This window comes from Rhinolophus ferrumequinum, chromosome 8 (assembly GCF_004115265.2).
Source record: "Rhinolophus ferrumequinum isolate MPI-CBG mRhiFer1 chromosome 8, mRhiFer1_v1.p, whole genome shotgun sequence".
Lineage (NCBI taxonomy): Eukaryota > Metazoa > Chordata > Mammalia > Chiroptera > Rhinolophidae > Rhinolophus > Rhinolophus ferrumequinum.
This window is the reverse complement of record NC_046291.1, coordinates 7132336-7149531: the sequence shown is the minus strand read 5'-3', so window position 1 is coordinate 7149531 and position 17196 is coordinate 7132336. Positions and strand designations below refer to the sequence as shown.

At 45.6% G+C, this 17196-nt stretch overlaps 1 protein-coding gene across 2 annotated transcripts in view; it reads left to right on the top strand.

The window, feature by feature from the left end:
* Nucleotides 1-6282: 6282 nt before the first annotated feature.
* The window catches only part of ARMC9 (armadillo repeat containing 9), a 129348-nt gene continuing 118434 nt past the window's right edge, over nt 6283-17196 (top strand). For both annotated transcript variants that reach the window (XM_033112450.1, XM_033112449.1), the window contains exons 1-6: nt 6283-6465; nt 9740-9823; nt 11252-11377; nt 13168-13338; nt 15156-15311; nt 17058-17150. In XM_033112450.1, coding sequence (XP_032968341.1) covers nt 9773-9823; nt 11252-11377; nt 13168-13338; nt 15156-15311; nt 17058-17150 — 597 coding nt within the window. In that variant the 5' untranslated portion in view covers nt 6283-6465; nt 9740-9772. The remainder of the gene's footprint in view (nt 6466-9739; nt 9824-11251; nt 11378-13167; nt 13339-15155; nt 15312-17057; nt 17151-17196) is intronic.

The window sequence follows — 17196 nt, the reverse complement described above, 5'->3', positions numbered from 1 at the left end:
GTGCCTGGGATTGCGTCTCTTGAGACCGAAGAATGGAAACGGAGAGGGAGGGGGTCCCAAATGGGGGGGTGCCCAGTGACTGAGGCAAAAGCTCTTACTTTGATACCTTCCCTTACCTGTTTGGGGAAGGGGGCTGGAGCCCTCTAATGGAATTCATCTCTCAGGTTTGTCCTGTTTGCCTGTCCTGAAGGGATTAACGAAATAACCCATTCCTAGCTACTAGATTTGCTTCGTTTGTCCATCCAAAGGGATATGAAGGCGCGTTCTCATATCTTTGTCCTGGAGTAAAGACATTCCAGGACCTGGAGTTTCAGGGTATGGCTGCCTTTTGCTTATTCCACCAGGGACCTTCCTGTCTACCTAAGGACATGCTAACCAACCTGTCTGCCACTGCTCCTGGCTCATATGGTATGGGCCTAGCCACAGAGAGCCCTTTCAGCCCCAATCCCACAGAGAACGGCAGGCAGAGCCCAGAGAAGAGAGACAGAAGCCCCGGGAGGTGAGGGCCATTGCTGGGTTCCTACTTCCAGCTCTGTCTGAGGGAAGCAGTTTCCATCTCTGACTTCCCGGTGATGTGAGCCAACAAAATCCCTCTGGCTTAATCTGTTTTGAGACAGGTTTCTGTCCCTGGCGGTGGAATATTTCTGGTCTGACTTTGTTAGCCATAGAGGCAGGAGAAAAAGTGCTGGGGCCCCAACAAAAGGGAGGGAGCTTGCAGTGAGAGCTTGCAACCAGGAAGAGCTCTGTGCCCTAGGCAGCTCCAAAGTCTTTGTCCCGACTTCCTTCCTAGGGTCGGTGTCCGGGAGGTGGGGTGGCCTGGGGGCCAGTGATACGAAAAAAACAGTGATGCTCACGCCGCGCGGGTGGGGACCGTCTCTGCTCCAGAGCGCGTGTGATTTCTGGGAACCTGTCGGCACTCTGACAGCTGCGCTGGCACCGCCAGAGTGCGGGTTCCTGGAAGTGACCTCCTGGGGCCAGGCAGGACCCAAATTTCCACCCGAGGGGCCCAGGTCGGGTTGGGATGGCTGTTGCCTTAAGACTCTACCCAAGACCCCCGACCGATCCCATCCTTCCCTGGGCGGAGGTCACTGAAGCGACCTCCCTCCCCCAAGATTCGGATCACTAGGGAGAAATTCTGCGGGCCCCGAGCTTGCTCTTTCTTGGGGCGGCGGCCGCGGAGATGACCACCAGCGCGGAGGGTCGGGGCGCGGCCGGGCTCCACCGGGCTCCTGCGCCAGCCCGGCGGGCGGCGTGTGCGCGGCTTCCTGGGGCTGCGCGGCCGGTCGCTCCTGCTGAGAGATTTACCCCCCGCGGGGCGCCAGGCCCGGGGGAGGCTCGCTCCCGCCGTCTCTGTCCGGCAGGTCTGGCCTCGGGGCCGAGAGGCTCCCGGCGCTTCCCCGAGACCTTCAGTCTCTCGGGTCCAGCGAGTGTCCACCCCAATCGCCCAGACTGCTGCTCCCACCGCCAGACTTTCTGATTCCGCAGGTCTGGGTGGGGCCTGAGGATATGCGTTTCTAAGGTCCCAGGTGATGCCGCTGTGGCCGCCCTCGGGACCACACTTGGAAAGCCAGTGGCCGGTCCTTCCAAATTCTCTCCTCACCACCCACGTGTCTGTTAGCAGTGATCGTCTTCATCCCAGGGGCAGAAAGGAGTTCGGTTCCGTGAGCTAATGGGTCATACATTATAGGTGGGGAGTAGGGTAAAAGGGGAGATTTAATAACTATGCGCACTTTCCATCATTCCTGAATTGTTCTTTTTATTGCTAAGATTAAGCCATCTATTTATTTAATAGCCCACTTATTACTGTGTCTCACACCCACCCCTCTCTAGTCCACATGCAGGCTTCACCATGAACTCGCAAATGATCATGTAAACTTGGTTTGGGACAAGTAGGACTGGCGCTTAGGCTCAGACACTGAGGCCGGGACATGCTTAGTGGGTCCCAGGAATCCCAGCATCTGAAGAGTTCCATCCAAAAGACAGGATGAACACATAATTTAGGATGTTCTGTGTGTGCCATGTTTGCTGGTCCTCAAGGTGTGTCAACCTGCCAGGAAACCGCCCAAATTCAGTCACATTAGTATCTACTCTTCCAGTTCAGGCCAACATACCACCCACCCTCTTTGATCACATTACATACCCTGCAATGTGCCTTTCAAAACTTGCTTAGCTATTAGTGATATTCCGCACTAAAAATCTTAGTGTTTGTATCTAGGAACACCACTGATGAGCCCCGCCAATCTCTCGCAGAGGTATACTTGCTTTGAAGTGATCTCAGATCCAGATGTGCTCTTCTGAAGTCTATTTTAAGCCCTGGGTCTTTCTGTCAACCTCACCCAGGCCACAGAACTACTGGGGACTGTGATGTGACTCATCCCTGGGACGGGGCACAAGGACAGCACTCAAGGCCAAGACGGAAATCTGGTCCCAGCCACTTGCAGGCCTCCCTGCTTTCCTGCTCACTGACAGCTCCCTCAGAGGATGTATTCCCAGCTGGGTGCGCTTTCATTAGAAGAAAGCCAGCAGCCTGTGGGAGACACCAAGACCCAGTTCTTCCACCTCGATTTTAGACTCTGGACCAAGAAGACAGATGGATTTGAATCCCCCACTCATCATGAGTTTCGGGCAGTGACCAAAATGCAGTTTTACTGGGAGGAAATTTTTTTTTTGCCTAAGCAGAATCTAGCAGTAGTTCGTCTTTTGATTTGCGCCTGGCATTTCAGTGTATTCCCTGCCCAACCCACTGATTAAATCCAGGCCCTGTGCTTACTCAGAGACATGCTTGTGGTCTGAACTTACCCTGCAAGAGCTCTGAGACAGCTCGGTTCAGCTGGTAGCCAGGTTTGTCTGAGCAGGTCAGTCTTACAGGACTTAATTTAGGTGGCTTCACCCTCTCATCCAATTTAGGGGGTGCCGTTTACCAGTTCCCTCTCTTTGGGGGGTGTGTAAGACCCTCTTCCTCTGCTTGTGGTCAGCTCTTTGCCCTTCACTAGAGAGAGTGGCCAGTCAGCTGCGTGCTACAGCTGCAAAGATGACTTCATTCAAGAACAACAGAAATGCATGGCCTCTCACCCCTAAGGTGCTCAAGGGCTGGAGTGCACAGAGGGCTGTTGGCTGCAGAAGACTCAGAGCTGTCCCTTCTTGAACACAGAGCTCAGTCAGCCCGTTTGATGCCCAGTGCGTAGCTGGTTAGCTCCCCTGTCGAATTTGCTGTCGAATTGAATTTGCTGTTGAGTTTTTCCCAGCAGCAATATCTTGCATAATCCTAGCATTTGAAAGATGGACTTATGCAGATTCATTAAATGATTCTCTCTACTTTTGCTTATGTTCAAATTTTTCATAATTAAACATTTTAGAAAGTCATCTTGGGCCCATTGGCAGTTTGGGAAAAGAACATCCCATTTATGGCCAATGGTATCTTTGTCAAGACCTAAGAATTAGGAAGGAGAGGCAGCTGGTTCAGCATCCTGCTCTGAAATCAAGGAACATAGAGCCAGTTAAGGTAGTGCCCAGATGAAGCTTCAGACCTAAGCAGTTTTGCTTTGTGACAAAAGTATTTTTGTACTTACACCAGGTTAAATAGGTTAAGTGTACTAAATGGACAGTGAGTTTTATCTTAGCTAAGTCACATAAGGAACGGAAGTTCTTTTTTTATTTTTTAACTTTTATTTATTTAAGTGTGTTTTTCCAGGACCCATCAGCTCCAAATCAAGCAGTTGTTTCAATCTAGTTGTGGAGGGAGTAGCTCACAGTGGCCCATGTGGGGATCGAACCGGTAACCTTATTGTTAAGAGCACCGCACTCTAACCAAATGAGCTATCTGGATCCGGCCACCCAGGAAAGGTAGTTCTTTTTGATAAGATGCTACACAAAGGGATTTCTTTTCTTCTTTTTTTTTAATTTATTGGGGTGACAATTGTTAGTGAAATTACATAGATTTCAGGTGTACAATTCTGTATTACATCATCTATATATCCCATTGTGTGTTCACCACCCAGAGTCAGTTCTCCTTCCATCACCATATATTTCATCTCCCTTACCCTCATCTCCCACTCCCCCACCCCCCTTACCCTCTGGTAACCACTAAACTATTGTCTGTGTCTATGAGTTTTTGTTTCTCATTCGTTTGTCTTGTTCTTTTGTTGTTTTTGGTTTATATACCACATATCAGTGAAATCATATGGTTCTCTGCTTTTTCTGTCTGACTTATTTCACTTAGCATGATACTCTCAAGATCCATCCATGTTGTCACAAATGTTTCTATATCATCTTTTCTTACCGCCGAATAGTATTCCATTGTGTATATATACCACAACCTCTTTATCCATTCATCTATCGAAGGACATTTTGGTTGTTTCCATGTCTTGGCCACCGTAAACAAAGCTGCAATGAACATTGGAGCACACGTGTCTTTATGTATAAATGTTTTCAGATATTTTGGGTAGATACCCAGGAGAGGGATTGCTGGATCATATGGTAATTCTATTCGTAATTTTTTGAGGAACCTCCACACTGCCTTCCATAACGGCTGCACCAGTCTGCATTCCCACCAACAGTGTCTGAGGGTTCCTTTCTCTCCACAGCCTCTCCAACACTTGTTACTATTTGTCTTGTTGATGATAGCCATTCTGACTGGGGTCAGGTGATATCTCATTGTGGTTTTTATTTGCATTTCTCTGATGATTAGTGATGTTGAGCATTTTTTCATATGTCTATTTGCCATTTGTATGTCCTCTTTGGAGAAATGTCTCTTCAGGTCCTCTGCCCATTTTTCAATTGGGTTGTTTTTTTGTTGTTGTTGAGTTTCATGAGTTCCTTGTATATTTTGGATATTAGCCCCTTATCGGAGGCACTGTTTGCAAAAATCTTCTCCCATTCAGTTGGTTGCCTCTTTATTTTGTTGATGGTTTCTTTTGCTGTGCAGAAGCTTTTAAGTTTCATATAGTCTCATTCGTTTATTTTAGCTTTTACTTCCATTGCCTTTGGAGTCAAATTCATAAAATCCTCTTTGAACCCAAGGTCCATAAGTTTAGTACCTATGTTTTCTTCTATGCAGTTTATTGTGTCAGGTCTTATGCTTAAGTCACAAAGGGATTTCTTAACTGTCACTGTTTTCCAGGAGCACAGGGCTCAGTAAAGTACAGCACTGTCAAATCCTGAAAATGTTATCCACCTCATAGATATGGTGTGAGAATTCAATAAAATAATCGATGTAATTTATTTCGCACAATGCTGGGCACATATAGAGTGGCCATACTTAGCAAATATAAATCCAGGACAATATAATGCCCTGTATGCACAATGAAAGCAGCAATATTTGGGATACACTTTTATACTAATAATCTATCTAAAATTAAAAATTTAACTGAATGTCCTGTATTTTGTCTTGAAACCCCTGGCACACAGTGAGTTGACAATAAATGTTAATTTTTATTATTATGAACAGGGAGATTATTTTTAATACATATTACTTGGACAGGATGTCTGTTCCTGCTAAATACAGCTTTTCTTTGATGACAATCTCAGATCTCAAAAGAGCAGTGGCAGGACTGGGGGCTGGGGCGATGGTGGCCACAGGCCATCTTAGGGATTCTTCAAAGACAGGCTCACCCACCTTCTCCATGCCCTCTTCCCTGTCTCTGGCCTTGGTGGTCCCTACCTTCTTGGAAACATGTAGATGGAAAGATGGAGGCTCCCATCACAGAGCCTGTGTTTGGAAAGGAAGGATTCTCTCCATCTCTAGCCACCACCCCAGCCTCCATCCAGCCCAGTTGGACAGGTGCTTGTTCAGTGCTGGTGACCTTCAGTTCAAAAGTGCCACGTGGAAGGAGGATTTGCGCTCTTGTTTTATTTTTTTAAAGTCCAAATTTCACGTGGTGGGGAAAAGTGTCTCTAAAATCCCTGGAAACTGCTGCAGTGGGGTGGAATGCTGCTGGTGCCTAAAACTTTAAGGTAGATCTGGGGCGACATTTTTGGTTCTAAGGTGGTTCTGGGTCACTCGTGTAAAATGGAAATAAGGACGCCTGTCTTTTTCCGCGAACACCACACTGTACTGGAATCTCTTGCGGGGTCCGTTTTCACAGCGATACGAGCTCCTTGAGGTTACGGGTTGAGTCTGCTAGGCTCACCCCTAAAGCCGGGCACAGGGCCAGGCGCAACGTTGGAGGAAATGAACAAATGGGAAGTCGTGGAGGAGGATAAGATGCGAGACGCGGCCGTGCAGGGTGCGACCCCCAGCGGACACTGGGAGGCAAACACCCGCTTCACTTCCGCCTCCAGGAAGGTTCGTCGCGGCATCTCCCAAGGCTCTTGCTTTCTTCCCAGGATGCTCCGAGCCGACTGCATGCCGTGGTTGGCGGCGCGTCCCCCACGTGATGCCGAACTGGCGGTGGCGGTTGCCCGGGCGACGGCTGGAAAGGTGGCGGCCCCGCAGGGTGGGCGCGGATTACAGCCGCGGAGCAGTAGGTAAGCACGTCTCCGGCTGCGGCCTGGCCACCCCAGAGCCCGCAGTTCCCGGGCGGGGGTAGCAGCGGTGGGGCCCGAGGGCTGAGGCTTTGCTGAGACGTCGCTCCAGAGGAAACCCTCGACGCGCCAGCTTGGCAGCAGCTGCACGATGTCCCCGCTTCTCGCCTACAGTCCAGGGCTCTTAACTGCGGCGCGGCCCGGAAGCGGCCGCCGGGACATGGCGAGGACAGGTCTAGCTGCTTCCCTCAAGAAGTCTCTGATATTTGCTGCAGCGAGCCACCCTTGGTCGTGGCGGCGTGAGCGGGAGGCCTGGGACTTTTAGATCCATCCCTTCCGTTATTTCGATCAGCCAACTCCCCTTCCCAAGCACCCCCGTTAGGTCCAGATTTCATCTAATCTAAGCAAAATAGGATGCTTGCTATGCAACTTCGTCTTTCAGACAAATCCCATACTCTTATCCTTAGTCAAAAAATGTATTACATAGAAATTCAGAAGCTGCCACTGCAACCCTCATAAGTGACTGAAGAAGTTTTCTCTCGTTTCTGCAAAAAGTGAAGCAGTGCTTAAAAGTCATCTGGAAAGCTGTGTAAAACAATTTCTGGGTATCATCCCTGCCCTGGTGTTCAGTAAGATTAGGGCGGTGCTAGGACTTACCATTGGCACAAGCATCTGATTCAGGGGGTCCAAACTCTGGCTAGTCCTGTGTAGTCGTTAATGGCGGTCTGGATTTAAATTCCCACTTTGTCACTTATTAGCTGAGTTATTGGGAGCACCTCAACCCATCCCCCCGGCCTCAGTTGCCTCATCTGTCAAAGGAGAATATGTCATGTTCATCTCTTAGGTTTAACGTGAAGTTTTAATGTGAAGCATTTTGCACATTGCCTGGCATACATTAAACCCTCAATAAATGAACCTATTATGATATAAAGGTTTAGAGAAAATTCTGTAATTTCTAACAATGTCAGAGTAATAGAATATCCAGCATTGGCTTACAGTCAGTGACAGATGATCACAGCAGAAACTTATTCAAATGATGGTCACGAAGAGCTTCTCTGAGGAAGTGATGTTTATTAAGTACAGGGGTTTGCCAGGTGAACAGGGGAGAGAGGTGTTACAGGCAGAGAGAACAATATGTGCAAAGTCCCTGAGGTCGGAAAGAGCTTGAGTTCTCAAAAACAACAAAGTTTTCTTGTTCCAGGACCTTCAAAAATGCAGCTGCTTCTGCTTGGGCTTCATTAATTTGCCAAACACCTGGGGTGACCTTGTGCCTCCTTGGCAGTCTGCTAGGTTCTGGAGATACATGATTTGAATACAGCTTCCTGCCTTCGTAAACAGGGTAATAAGTATAACAGTAGAAATAGATATAGGATACAGAGGTACCCCAGAGGACAGAGAATTGCCTTAATGGGGATGGCAGGGGAGGGGTTCATGGAAGACTTCCTAAAGGAGGTCAAGTCTGGTCTGAGTTAGTATGATGAGTCAAGTATGCCCAGAGGTGGGGCGAGTACATCAAACACAGGGCTTAGAAAGAGCATGTTGTATGGGGGAAGGGCCGCGAGTTCACTCTTGTTGGGGCCTAACATGGGCAGTGGTAGAAGGGAGCAGACAGAGACATGGTGGTGGTTGGCGCAGAGAAAGGCTCGGGAGATGGGTGGTCCTCCAACAGTAGCGGTCTTTCCTGGCACCTGATGGCAGCCCAGGAGGCGGCGGGCAGGCCAGGTGTCCTCCCGCCCCTCCCTGTGGCTTCCAGATCACCGTCCCCTCCTTTGAAGTACATTCCACGGGCTCTGCCACTCACCATCCCTCCTTGAGGTGGTCGCCTGTCCGGCACAGTGTTTCCTTGAAGACTGTAGCTCCCAGCTCGCTGTTTACCTCTCCACCTCTTCCACTTCGTTTTTGGTTCCAGCATCCTGACCTTGCAAGTTTCTTCATCCTCCTTCCTTACAGGCAACTTTCCCTCCATCCTCCTCACCCACCCACTTCTGTGGTAATGAACTTTTTGTTACTGCACCATCTCCAAAATCGCGCTTTCAAACACTCATCCCCCTCACTGACCACCGTCTTCTATCTTTCAAGCTCACTTTAATGTGCCTCTGAAGCAGGTCTTTTAAAACAAAAATTGTTTTTATTAATCTTCATTACATTTATTGGGGTCATATTGACTAGTAAAGTTGTATAGGTTTCAAGTTGAAGCAGGTGGTCACTGGCTTACAACCACTTAGGCACCTCCCCTCACCTCTCCATAACGTAGCTCAGCTTCAGTGCTCCATCACCTGTTGTCTCTTTCCCCCTCTTCTGGAAAAATCTCACCCCGATTAACCTAACTCAGATGCTGAAAGCGGCTGGAGAAAACTGCAAAATCATGCAGACTCTTGTGAATGTTTAATGTTTTTACTTTGGGGGTGGGAATTAGTGACTCTGTTCATTTACATAGATTAATTCTAATGCGTATCTCTCCTTAAAGTAAATGAAGTGACCTTATCATTAAACTCTATTCTGTTCTAAATGCACTTTGAGGTCTTGAGTATTTGAATTATGGACACCACATGATAGCACGTTAGAAAACTCTAAATAAGAAAAAGAATCTTCCATAATCTCACCAGCAGCCCTGGACTTTCACGTACACCACCCTCCAGTCTTTGTCCACATTCATTTTAAATATAGAAAGAATTACTGATTATCTAGAAGAATTATTTTTGACTTTAGCCACCTGATTTTCTAGTGCTGCCATAATAAATTACCACAAACTTAATGGCTTGATTTATTTATAGTTCTGGAGGTCAGAAGCCTGAAATGGGTCTCAGACTGGACCAAAATCATAGTGTTCATAGGGCTTGTTCCTTCTGGATGCTCTAGAGGAAAATCTCTTTTCTTGCCTCTTCCAGCTTCAGGAAGCTGCCTGCATTTCTTGTCTCCTGGCCCTTCCTCCATCTTCAGTGGCTGCAGCAATGGCTGGTTGAGTCTTTCTCACAATGCATTTCTCTGATACTGACCCTCCTGCTTCGCTCTTTCCCTTGTGAGGACCCCTGTGATTACATTGGACCCACTGGATAATCCAGGCTCCTCTCCCTATTTTAAAGTCATAATTAGCAACCTTAATTCCATCTGCAGCCTTAATTTCCCCTTGCCATTCAACCCAACATACTCATAGGTCTGTGGATTTAGGACGCGGACATCCTGGGGAGCCATTATTCTGCCCACCATAGCCACCTTTTTTGTGATTTTACAGATGGTTGAAATGAAAGCTTTTGTTTTATATTTTTGCCTTGTACAGATTTTTGCTGAGAATTAACAGTAACCTTTCAAAATGGGGGATATTCTGGCTCATGAATCCGAATTACTTGGACTAGTGAAAGAGGTAGGTGTGTTACGCCACAGGTCACAAAAAAAGAAACCTTGAAAACTTGGAAAGCTTGTATTTTCAATGCAACAAATTTTATAGTGCCTTGAAATGGTTCTTCTATAATTACATTATAGTTACCTGTATTCTATTATATAATTTTTACGTTTTGTTTTCCTAACTAAACTGAAATCTTAAAGCCACTTTTTAGAATTCTTTAAAGAAAATAATAGAAGCAACACATGCTTATGGGAAAAGATTCGAATAGTGTAGAAGTATAAACAGTGAATTTCCCTGTTCCACTCCTGCAGTGACCACTGCTAATGGTTTAGGGTATTATCTTTCCAGACTTTTTTCTATGAATATTCAAAATATATTCGCATCCTTAGTTTGTTTTACACAATGGGATGGTACCATCCACACTGTTCTGGAGCTTGCCTTTGAGGTTGTATAGTAGTATAGCGTGAACATCTTCCTGTGATCCTCGTACTTTTTAATGCTCTTGAGTATTTCATTGAGTGGCTGCATCCTAATTATTTAATGGACATGAGGTGTCCTACGCTGAAGGCTTTTGAAGGACAGGACCCACGCCTTCTGCTTTTTGGTGTTCTCTCCGGCTTTAGTGTGGGGCTGGCACATAGTCAGTGCTAAAGAATCGGTTGCTGCTGTTTTACTATGTGATTAAACTATCCGTTAGGCATCAAGTGAGAGACATGGCAGTGGAGGACGATGAGGCATCCGCCCCGAGATGCAGCATCAGGATTCGTTGGCATGATCCAGAATACTTAAAGCTGTCACAGCAGAGGGTGTGAACAGGGCCTGGGGAAATAGCCACAGTTAGAGGAGGTGGAAACAGAAAGCAGTGACTGACACCAACTGAGCAGGAGGGCAGAGACGTGAAGAAGAACGGCAGAATCCACGGCACGAATCGCGAGGAGGGGGCGTTTCAGGATGGCGCCATCCTTCGTGCTGTGCTCCAAGTTCACTGATGACAGTGCCCACCTTGTAGTGACTTATCTTCTGTTCTTTGGGACAGGAATTAGCTCCAACTCCTGTGTCAAGTAACAAGCTCCCAGAGACCGACAAGACCCAAAGGCTCCAGGCCTGGACCACTTTGCCCTTTTCAGACTGCTGCACACATGACTTATTTTCTGTTAATAATTATAATAAGTCGTGCAACTCACATTTTCCTTCTGAAAACAAACTTATTTTCTGTAAAGAAGCATTTTCTATGATATTGTCTTTTTAGGCTTTTAATGTGTATGTGGATAAGCAAATTCTAAGCTGGACCCCAAATTACCCCAAAGCTGGACCCCAAATTACTTCTCCCAAAGATGACAGCCCATTAACCCCATTATAAATTGGTGATAATATTTAGCTGGTACATTAACATCAAAGACAGATATTTTGTTGCTCTCAAAACGATATATATGTTCTTTTTTATAGTATTTAGATTTTGCGGAATTTGAAGACACATTGAAAACATTTTCGAAAGAATGCAAAATGAAAGGAAAATCGTTATCGAAAACAGGAGGCGGCTCTTTAAGGGAGTCCAAATCATTGATAATCCAGGTAACATTTTAATTTTTTTGATCTCTGTAGGTAATCAAGGTGCTCCCAACTTGTAAAAAACGCTGCCATATGAGCATGTTGCAGTCTTTTCTGGTGACCTGGTCAGAGTGACTTTTAGATTTCGCAGGTGTTAATAAAAGAATTAGTAGTGTCATCTTCAGATCTCCGTACCCTACCTGGGAAATGGGTGGGTAAGATCTTTCACATACACATCTTGGGAAGAAGAAAAGAAGGAAACCATGCAATGCTTAGAAATGGAGACAAATGTGACCCCATCCCGAGAAGTTTTAGGTTATTAGTTCTAGGTACTGGGGACACAGTGGTGAACAGAACAAAACAACATCTCTGCCCTTACGGGACTTACATTCTAGTTTGGAGAGGCTGGAGGAGGGAGCAAGAGTCGTACTGACAGCGCAGTGTCCTGTCAGAGGAACGCCTGAGCAGCTCTGTGAATGTGAGTGGGCTGCAAAGGACAGACATTCTATGGTCCTCAACGCTCAGGGTTAGCAAGGACCTTAAAAGTCTTTGTTTCTACCATTAATTGATCCCCGCATCCCATTTGTAACGTTCTAGGTAAGTTCACCTCGAATATACCCAGTGATGAGAGAACATACAGTTCCTAAGGCAACTTATTTCAGCTTTGCATGATTTTATTATTTTAATAAACGTATTTGTCTCAATATACCTACTTCTAAGAAAAATTTGAGACTTGTTCTGAGAGGCCCACTGAATAGCTGGAAGCTGGGCCACAGCCATGGGCTGTGTGCCCCTGGTCACTGACTCCTAGTGGCCTGGCATGGGGGCACCATTGAGTGGGGGCACCATCAAAGCGGCCCATGGAGCTCGAGGTGGGCCTGTGCCCTCTGCCCAGGGCCCCTCCAGGCCTCAGGCACCTGGACCCTGAGCTGCTGCCACAATAATTGGGACTATCAGGAAGTTCTTTCGACTCTCCCTTGCTCCTGAATCCTAAAAGCTATGCAGCAGGTGTTTGTGATGGCCAGTCATCATTCTTCTTGTGAGGCAGGTGACATGACAATTGATACCTCCCTTCTCCAAATTCTCTATTTCAACTATTGCGTGAATCTGTAAACTGTCTCAGTCAGCTCTGCGTAGTCAGACTCACACAGCTCCGAGGTTGGTATGGCACCAGGCCTCCTCTGGCTCCAGCCTGTGTTTCTGTAAGTGGAGCACCCAGTCGCTCTGTGGGTGACTATGGTTGCCTCCCACCATCTGTCTCAGCCGGACATGCTTCTAGCAACGGGGCAAATGGCAGCACCCACCTTCCAGGCGTGGGATCGACTGGGTCACCTAGGCATTGGCAGCTGTGCTGTCAGCAAGCTTCTGGATGTCTGAGGTTTGTTCTGGAGGCCTGGCTGGGCTCCTGGTCTGACCTGTTCTCATCTGTTGCATACTGTGGGTCAGCAAGTGCAAAGGGCAGCATCACTGTACTTACGTGCCCACGAGTCCTCCGGACGCAAGTCTGTGGCCTACGCCTGAATCATTCCATTTCAGAGACCCTGTCTCGCCTGGTCTTTGTAATGCCCAGATTTGATATTGGAAGGGTGGAAACCAGGGCTGGTCTGTAGGACTCTCAGCCTAAGGAACTTGAAGCCCCCTGGATCTCCAGTTTTCTGCCCCTTCCGTCTGAAAAGGAGACTTAGTTTTCCTCACACCGAAACCCTGGGGTATATGGGGTCCCTGAGGCACTGGGAGGGTTGTGAGAATTTGGGGTGTTGGGAGAATGGGCACCCCTTCTGACTGGGGTTCAGTCTAATGTCTTCTCCACACAGAAGGACCTCATTGTTGCATTTGACGACGGAGACCAGAAGGTGTTCTTCGGTTTGTGGGAAGAGCACATTCCCAGTTCCATCCGACATGGGGATGCCCTTGCTCAGAAGCTGGAGTTCTACCTTCACATCCATTTTGCCATCTATCTTCTGAAACGCTCCGTGGGGAGACCCGTAGGTTCACTTTGTGACGTGGGTTTGTCCGAATGGTGTGTTAAGGGAGAATGTTAGCTGTTATGTTTCCCAAAGGAGCGTTAGTTTAGTTTTAGGACCTTTTTATCACGAAACGTCAGGAATATCATGTTGCTAAGAGGTACGTCTTGTGTCCTGATGAATGATTTTCTCCCTCATTCCCAGCAGTTTATCTTCTAATTTACATGGCGCGTTAACAGTTTCTGTAATGAAAGCTACATTGTTTTCCTGAATACCTCAAGTTTTTGAAAACTCAGCAAAATGAAGTTTATTTGGCAACTGAGTATACAGAAGGTGCCAAAACAATGTATACACATTTTAAGAAAGGAAAAAACTGTATTAAAATTGTAACACTCAATATATACCGATAACAAAAGATGAATACAAGTCGTGTTTGACTTCTGCAATCAAAGTGGTTCCCATCAGCATCCAGACACTTCTGATTACGGCGAACTACTGCTTGAGCAACGTTGACCAAAGTGTCTACTTGTGTACATTCTTTTGGCATCTTCTGTGTATACATGTATGTCTAAGAGAACACAAATGTAGACCAATATTAGACCATATATTAGAAGAGAAATGTAAGCATAAACAGTGGGAAAATGGTATGTTTATTTGTGAAAGTCCATCGGAGTGAGAAATTGAATTTAGCTCCCCCAGTGTTTTCCCAGGTGGGGCTGGAGTCGTGGAGAGAGGAGAGGGCTTTGCAAGCTACTGTAGTGGTGGACCTTTGAGTGCAGAGAGAATGACAAAAGGGGAGCAGGGCCAAAGTGCCTTTTGACCACGTGCATTTGCTTAGTGGCTTCTCCAGGCATTACCCACAGCCCCAAGGACCTGTGTTAACTTATTAAAATGTCAGGGAGGCCAAAGGAGGGGTCAGGAATGGAGGGAGCAGCTTTACAGTACATTATAATAGCCATTCTCGAAAAGCTTTCCTTAAGATAGTACTCATGTACAATCATGGGAAATTTTCATTTTCTCTGTATTTATTTCTGTTTTCTAATTTTTCCTTTTTGATATAACATTAAAACATCAATAAACATCAGATATTTTTTAAGTCTGGGAGTCAGAAGAGGGCTTCACGGTGCAGGTGCAGTGAGATGCACTGATTAGAACAGGCTTCATCTGTGTGCACGGCCCTGAGGGATGTAACTGCCGAGACCAGGGTGGTCCAGGAGGGAAAGCGCGAGGTTCAAGGTTGAGCAGCTCAACTCGTCAGACCTTCTCGTTGAGGCCCAGGACGAAATGAGACCCTGAGAAGAACTTGCCTTGCCTTGGATTTCACATGGAATTAGTGAAGCAGGTTAATGAAAGGAAGGAATATGATATGGAAACTTTCGTTTCAAAAAACGATTCACCTTTAGAAACCTCTCCTAGGGAATCTTGGGAATGCATGCAAATATTTATGATCTCTGAAATACAGAAACGATGTACATATCTAGTCATGGGGAATTGGTTGAATAAATTGCGATAGACCCACAAGGTGAGGTTTCATCCTGCCATTACAAATGATGTCTATGGAGAATCTTAAGGATATGAGAAAATGGAGGTAAAGTAAAAGGAGGCATATTAAACATGTATCTATCCTCTGATATTCCTGACGTTTCATGAAGGGGTGAAATTGGGGGTGACATTAGTATGACTGGAGACAGCGTACTGGCAAGGCCAGGTGGGGACTGGGGACTTCAGTTACTGCCAGCAACATGGCTGGCATTGAAGGAGCCTCGGAGAGATAGGGTGGACGGGCGGACTGGACATCAAGCTGGGGACCTCCAATGAGCTGCTTCCCTTCCTCGTAGGACAAAGAGGAACTGGATGAAAGGATGTCTTATTTCAAAACCTACCTGGAGACCAAAGGGGCAGCCTTGAGCCAGACCACGGAGTTTCTCCCTTTCTATGCCCTGCCTTTTGTTCCCAACCCCATGGTACACCCGTCATTTAAAGAACTCTTCCAGGTAAGCGATAGCAGCCTCGAGTCTTGGGTCATATCCCTGGCCACACTGTGCTTTCATCTTGTTTACGCTGGTTGTTTCTGAATGACGCTGAAGAAAACTAAAACTTGCTTATGTTATATTGTAAGGATATTCAGGTAATTGGCTTTAACGAATTTTTCTTGGGTCATAAAATGTGATTTTTTTTTTTTTGGTTGCACCAAGACTTATTAATCCAGACCGACATAAATATTTTTAATATGCTAACCTCTTAAGTCATTCCATGTATACTTTTTAAGTATTGAAAGGATAATTTATTCAGTTACACTGAAAATTAGTAACCTGGAAAAGAACTAGAGTACTTTACATAATTGCTGGCCACGTATATTTTAATTTGTATTAAAATTCTCACTTACTTGGCATATATTTGATTACCTGATTTTGTACTGTTATTTCCATCAGACTCTTTGCCTATATACTCTTTTAATTGTTATACTTCATTTTAGTTAACACTTCATAATATTTGTTAATAAGATTTACAATAAATTATTATAGTCATTTTTGTTGATTTACTAAAATTAATATGGCCCACTGAGACTTTTACTTAAATATAGTTAGAGACTGAAATATTTTGATGTAATTAGATTGCTTTTTCTAAAGATCCCATCTAAATTTCCTTCTTCTTATAAGGACACTAGTCATACTGGATTAAGAGCCCACCCTATCCCAATACGACCTCATCTTAACTAATTACATCTGCAATGTCCCGGTGTCCAGTGACCTCACATTCTGAGGAGATTAGGATGTCAGCATATCCTTTTTGGGGACACAGTTCTACCTATACCACATGTATTATACATAAAGTTATCATGCAGTGTCAGGGAACTGCAAAATCTTTTTAAAATATAAGACTTCTGCTTCTCTGGCAGTATTTTTTTGAAAGTCAGATAACGGGTAGACTGGGTGGGGTGGGAGGTGTGGATGAGGATGTGAGCTGGAGAGGAGAAAATGGGGAGGGGTAGGAAGGTCTGAGGGAGATGGGGCGGGCCTTCGGAGGTCAGTGGGTATGAATTTTTAGTGACATGGCTTCGTTTTCGTGCAGCTTCTTGGTTTGGGTGGTAGATATTTTTGTATGAAGACTAAGGAAAATTATCCTGAGAAAGGTGTTACTTGTCACACTTTTTCTTTTACTACTTAAGTCTTTACGTTTTCCTTCTCAGTGAGCATTACTTGAGGAAAACAATTTGTTTCTAAATGCTCAACTAAAAGTCTATCATAATTCTTGACATGATGGAGTATTTGAGGCAGTAACAGCTGCTGTCTTTCTTTCTCATCTGGATGAGGTATATGGAAGCAAGTCCCTTTTTTCGGGAGACTTTCAATAGCGTAGTGATAATTGTATGTGCCTGCCAGTGCCATGTATGCCTAAACTATACTGAATTATTTTTGGTAATCCACCTAATAAGGTCACTTTTCATGCTTGTGTTTAAAGCACGTGAAATATTCGAATCATGTACAGGGTTATTTTTTCCCTGTTTATGACAGAATTCTGTTCTTTCTTTCTGCTGTGGGCACTTGAATCTTCTATAAATGAGTTGGTCAGATGTCCACAACCTATTTTTTTACAGTATCACACCACTGGTAGACATCTTGTTATTGATTTCCGTAATTGTGGCGGGTATTTTAACCATAAAGGCCACAACTTGACGATGCTGTTGGCATTTAGTGATCGAGTGCTTTTCTTTACTTTCTTTGTCTTTTTTTCTTCAGGATTCTTGGACTCCAGAATTAAAGTTGAAGTTGGAAAAGTTTCTGGCTTTAATTTTTAAAGCGAGTAACACGCCAAAGCTTTTAACATTATATGTATCCTTTTGAAGCAGATGGAGACCACCTATGGTGTTAGAGTAGT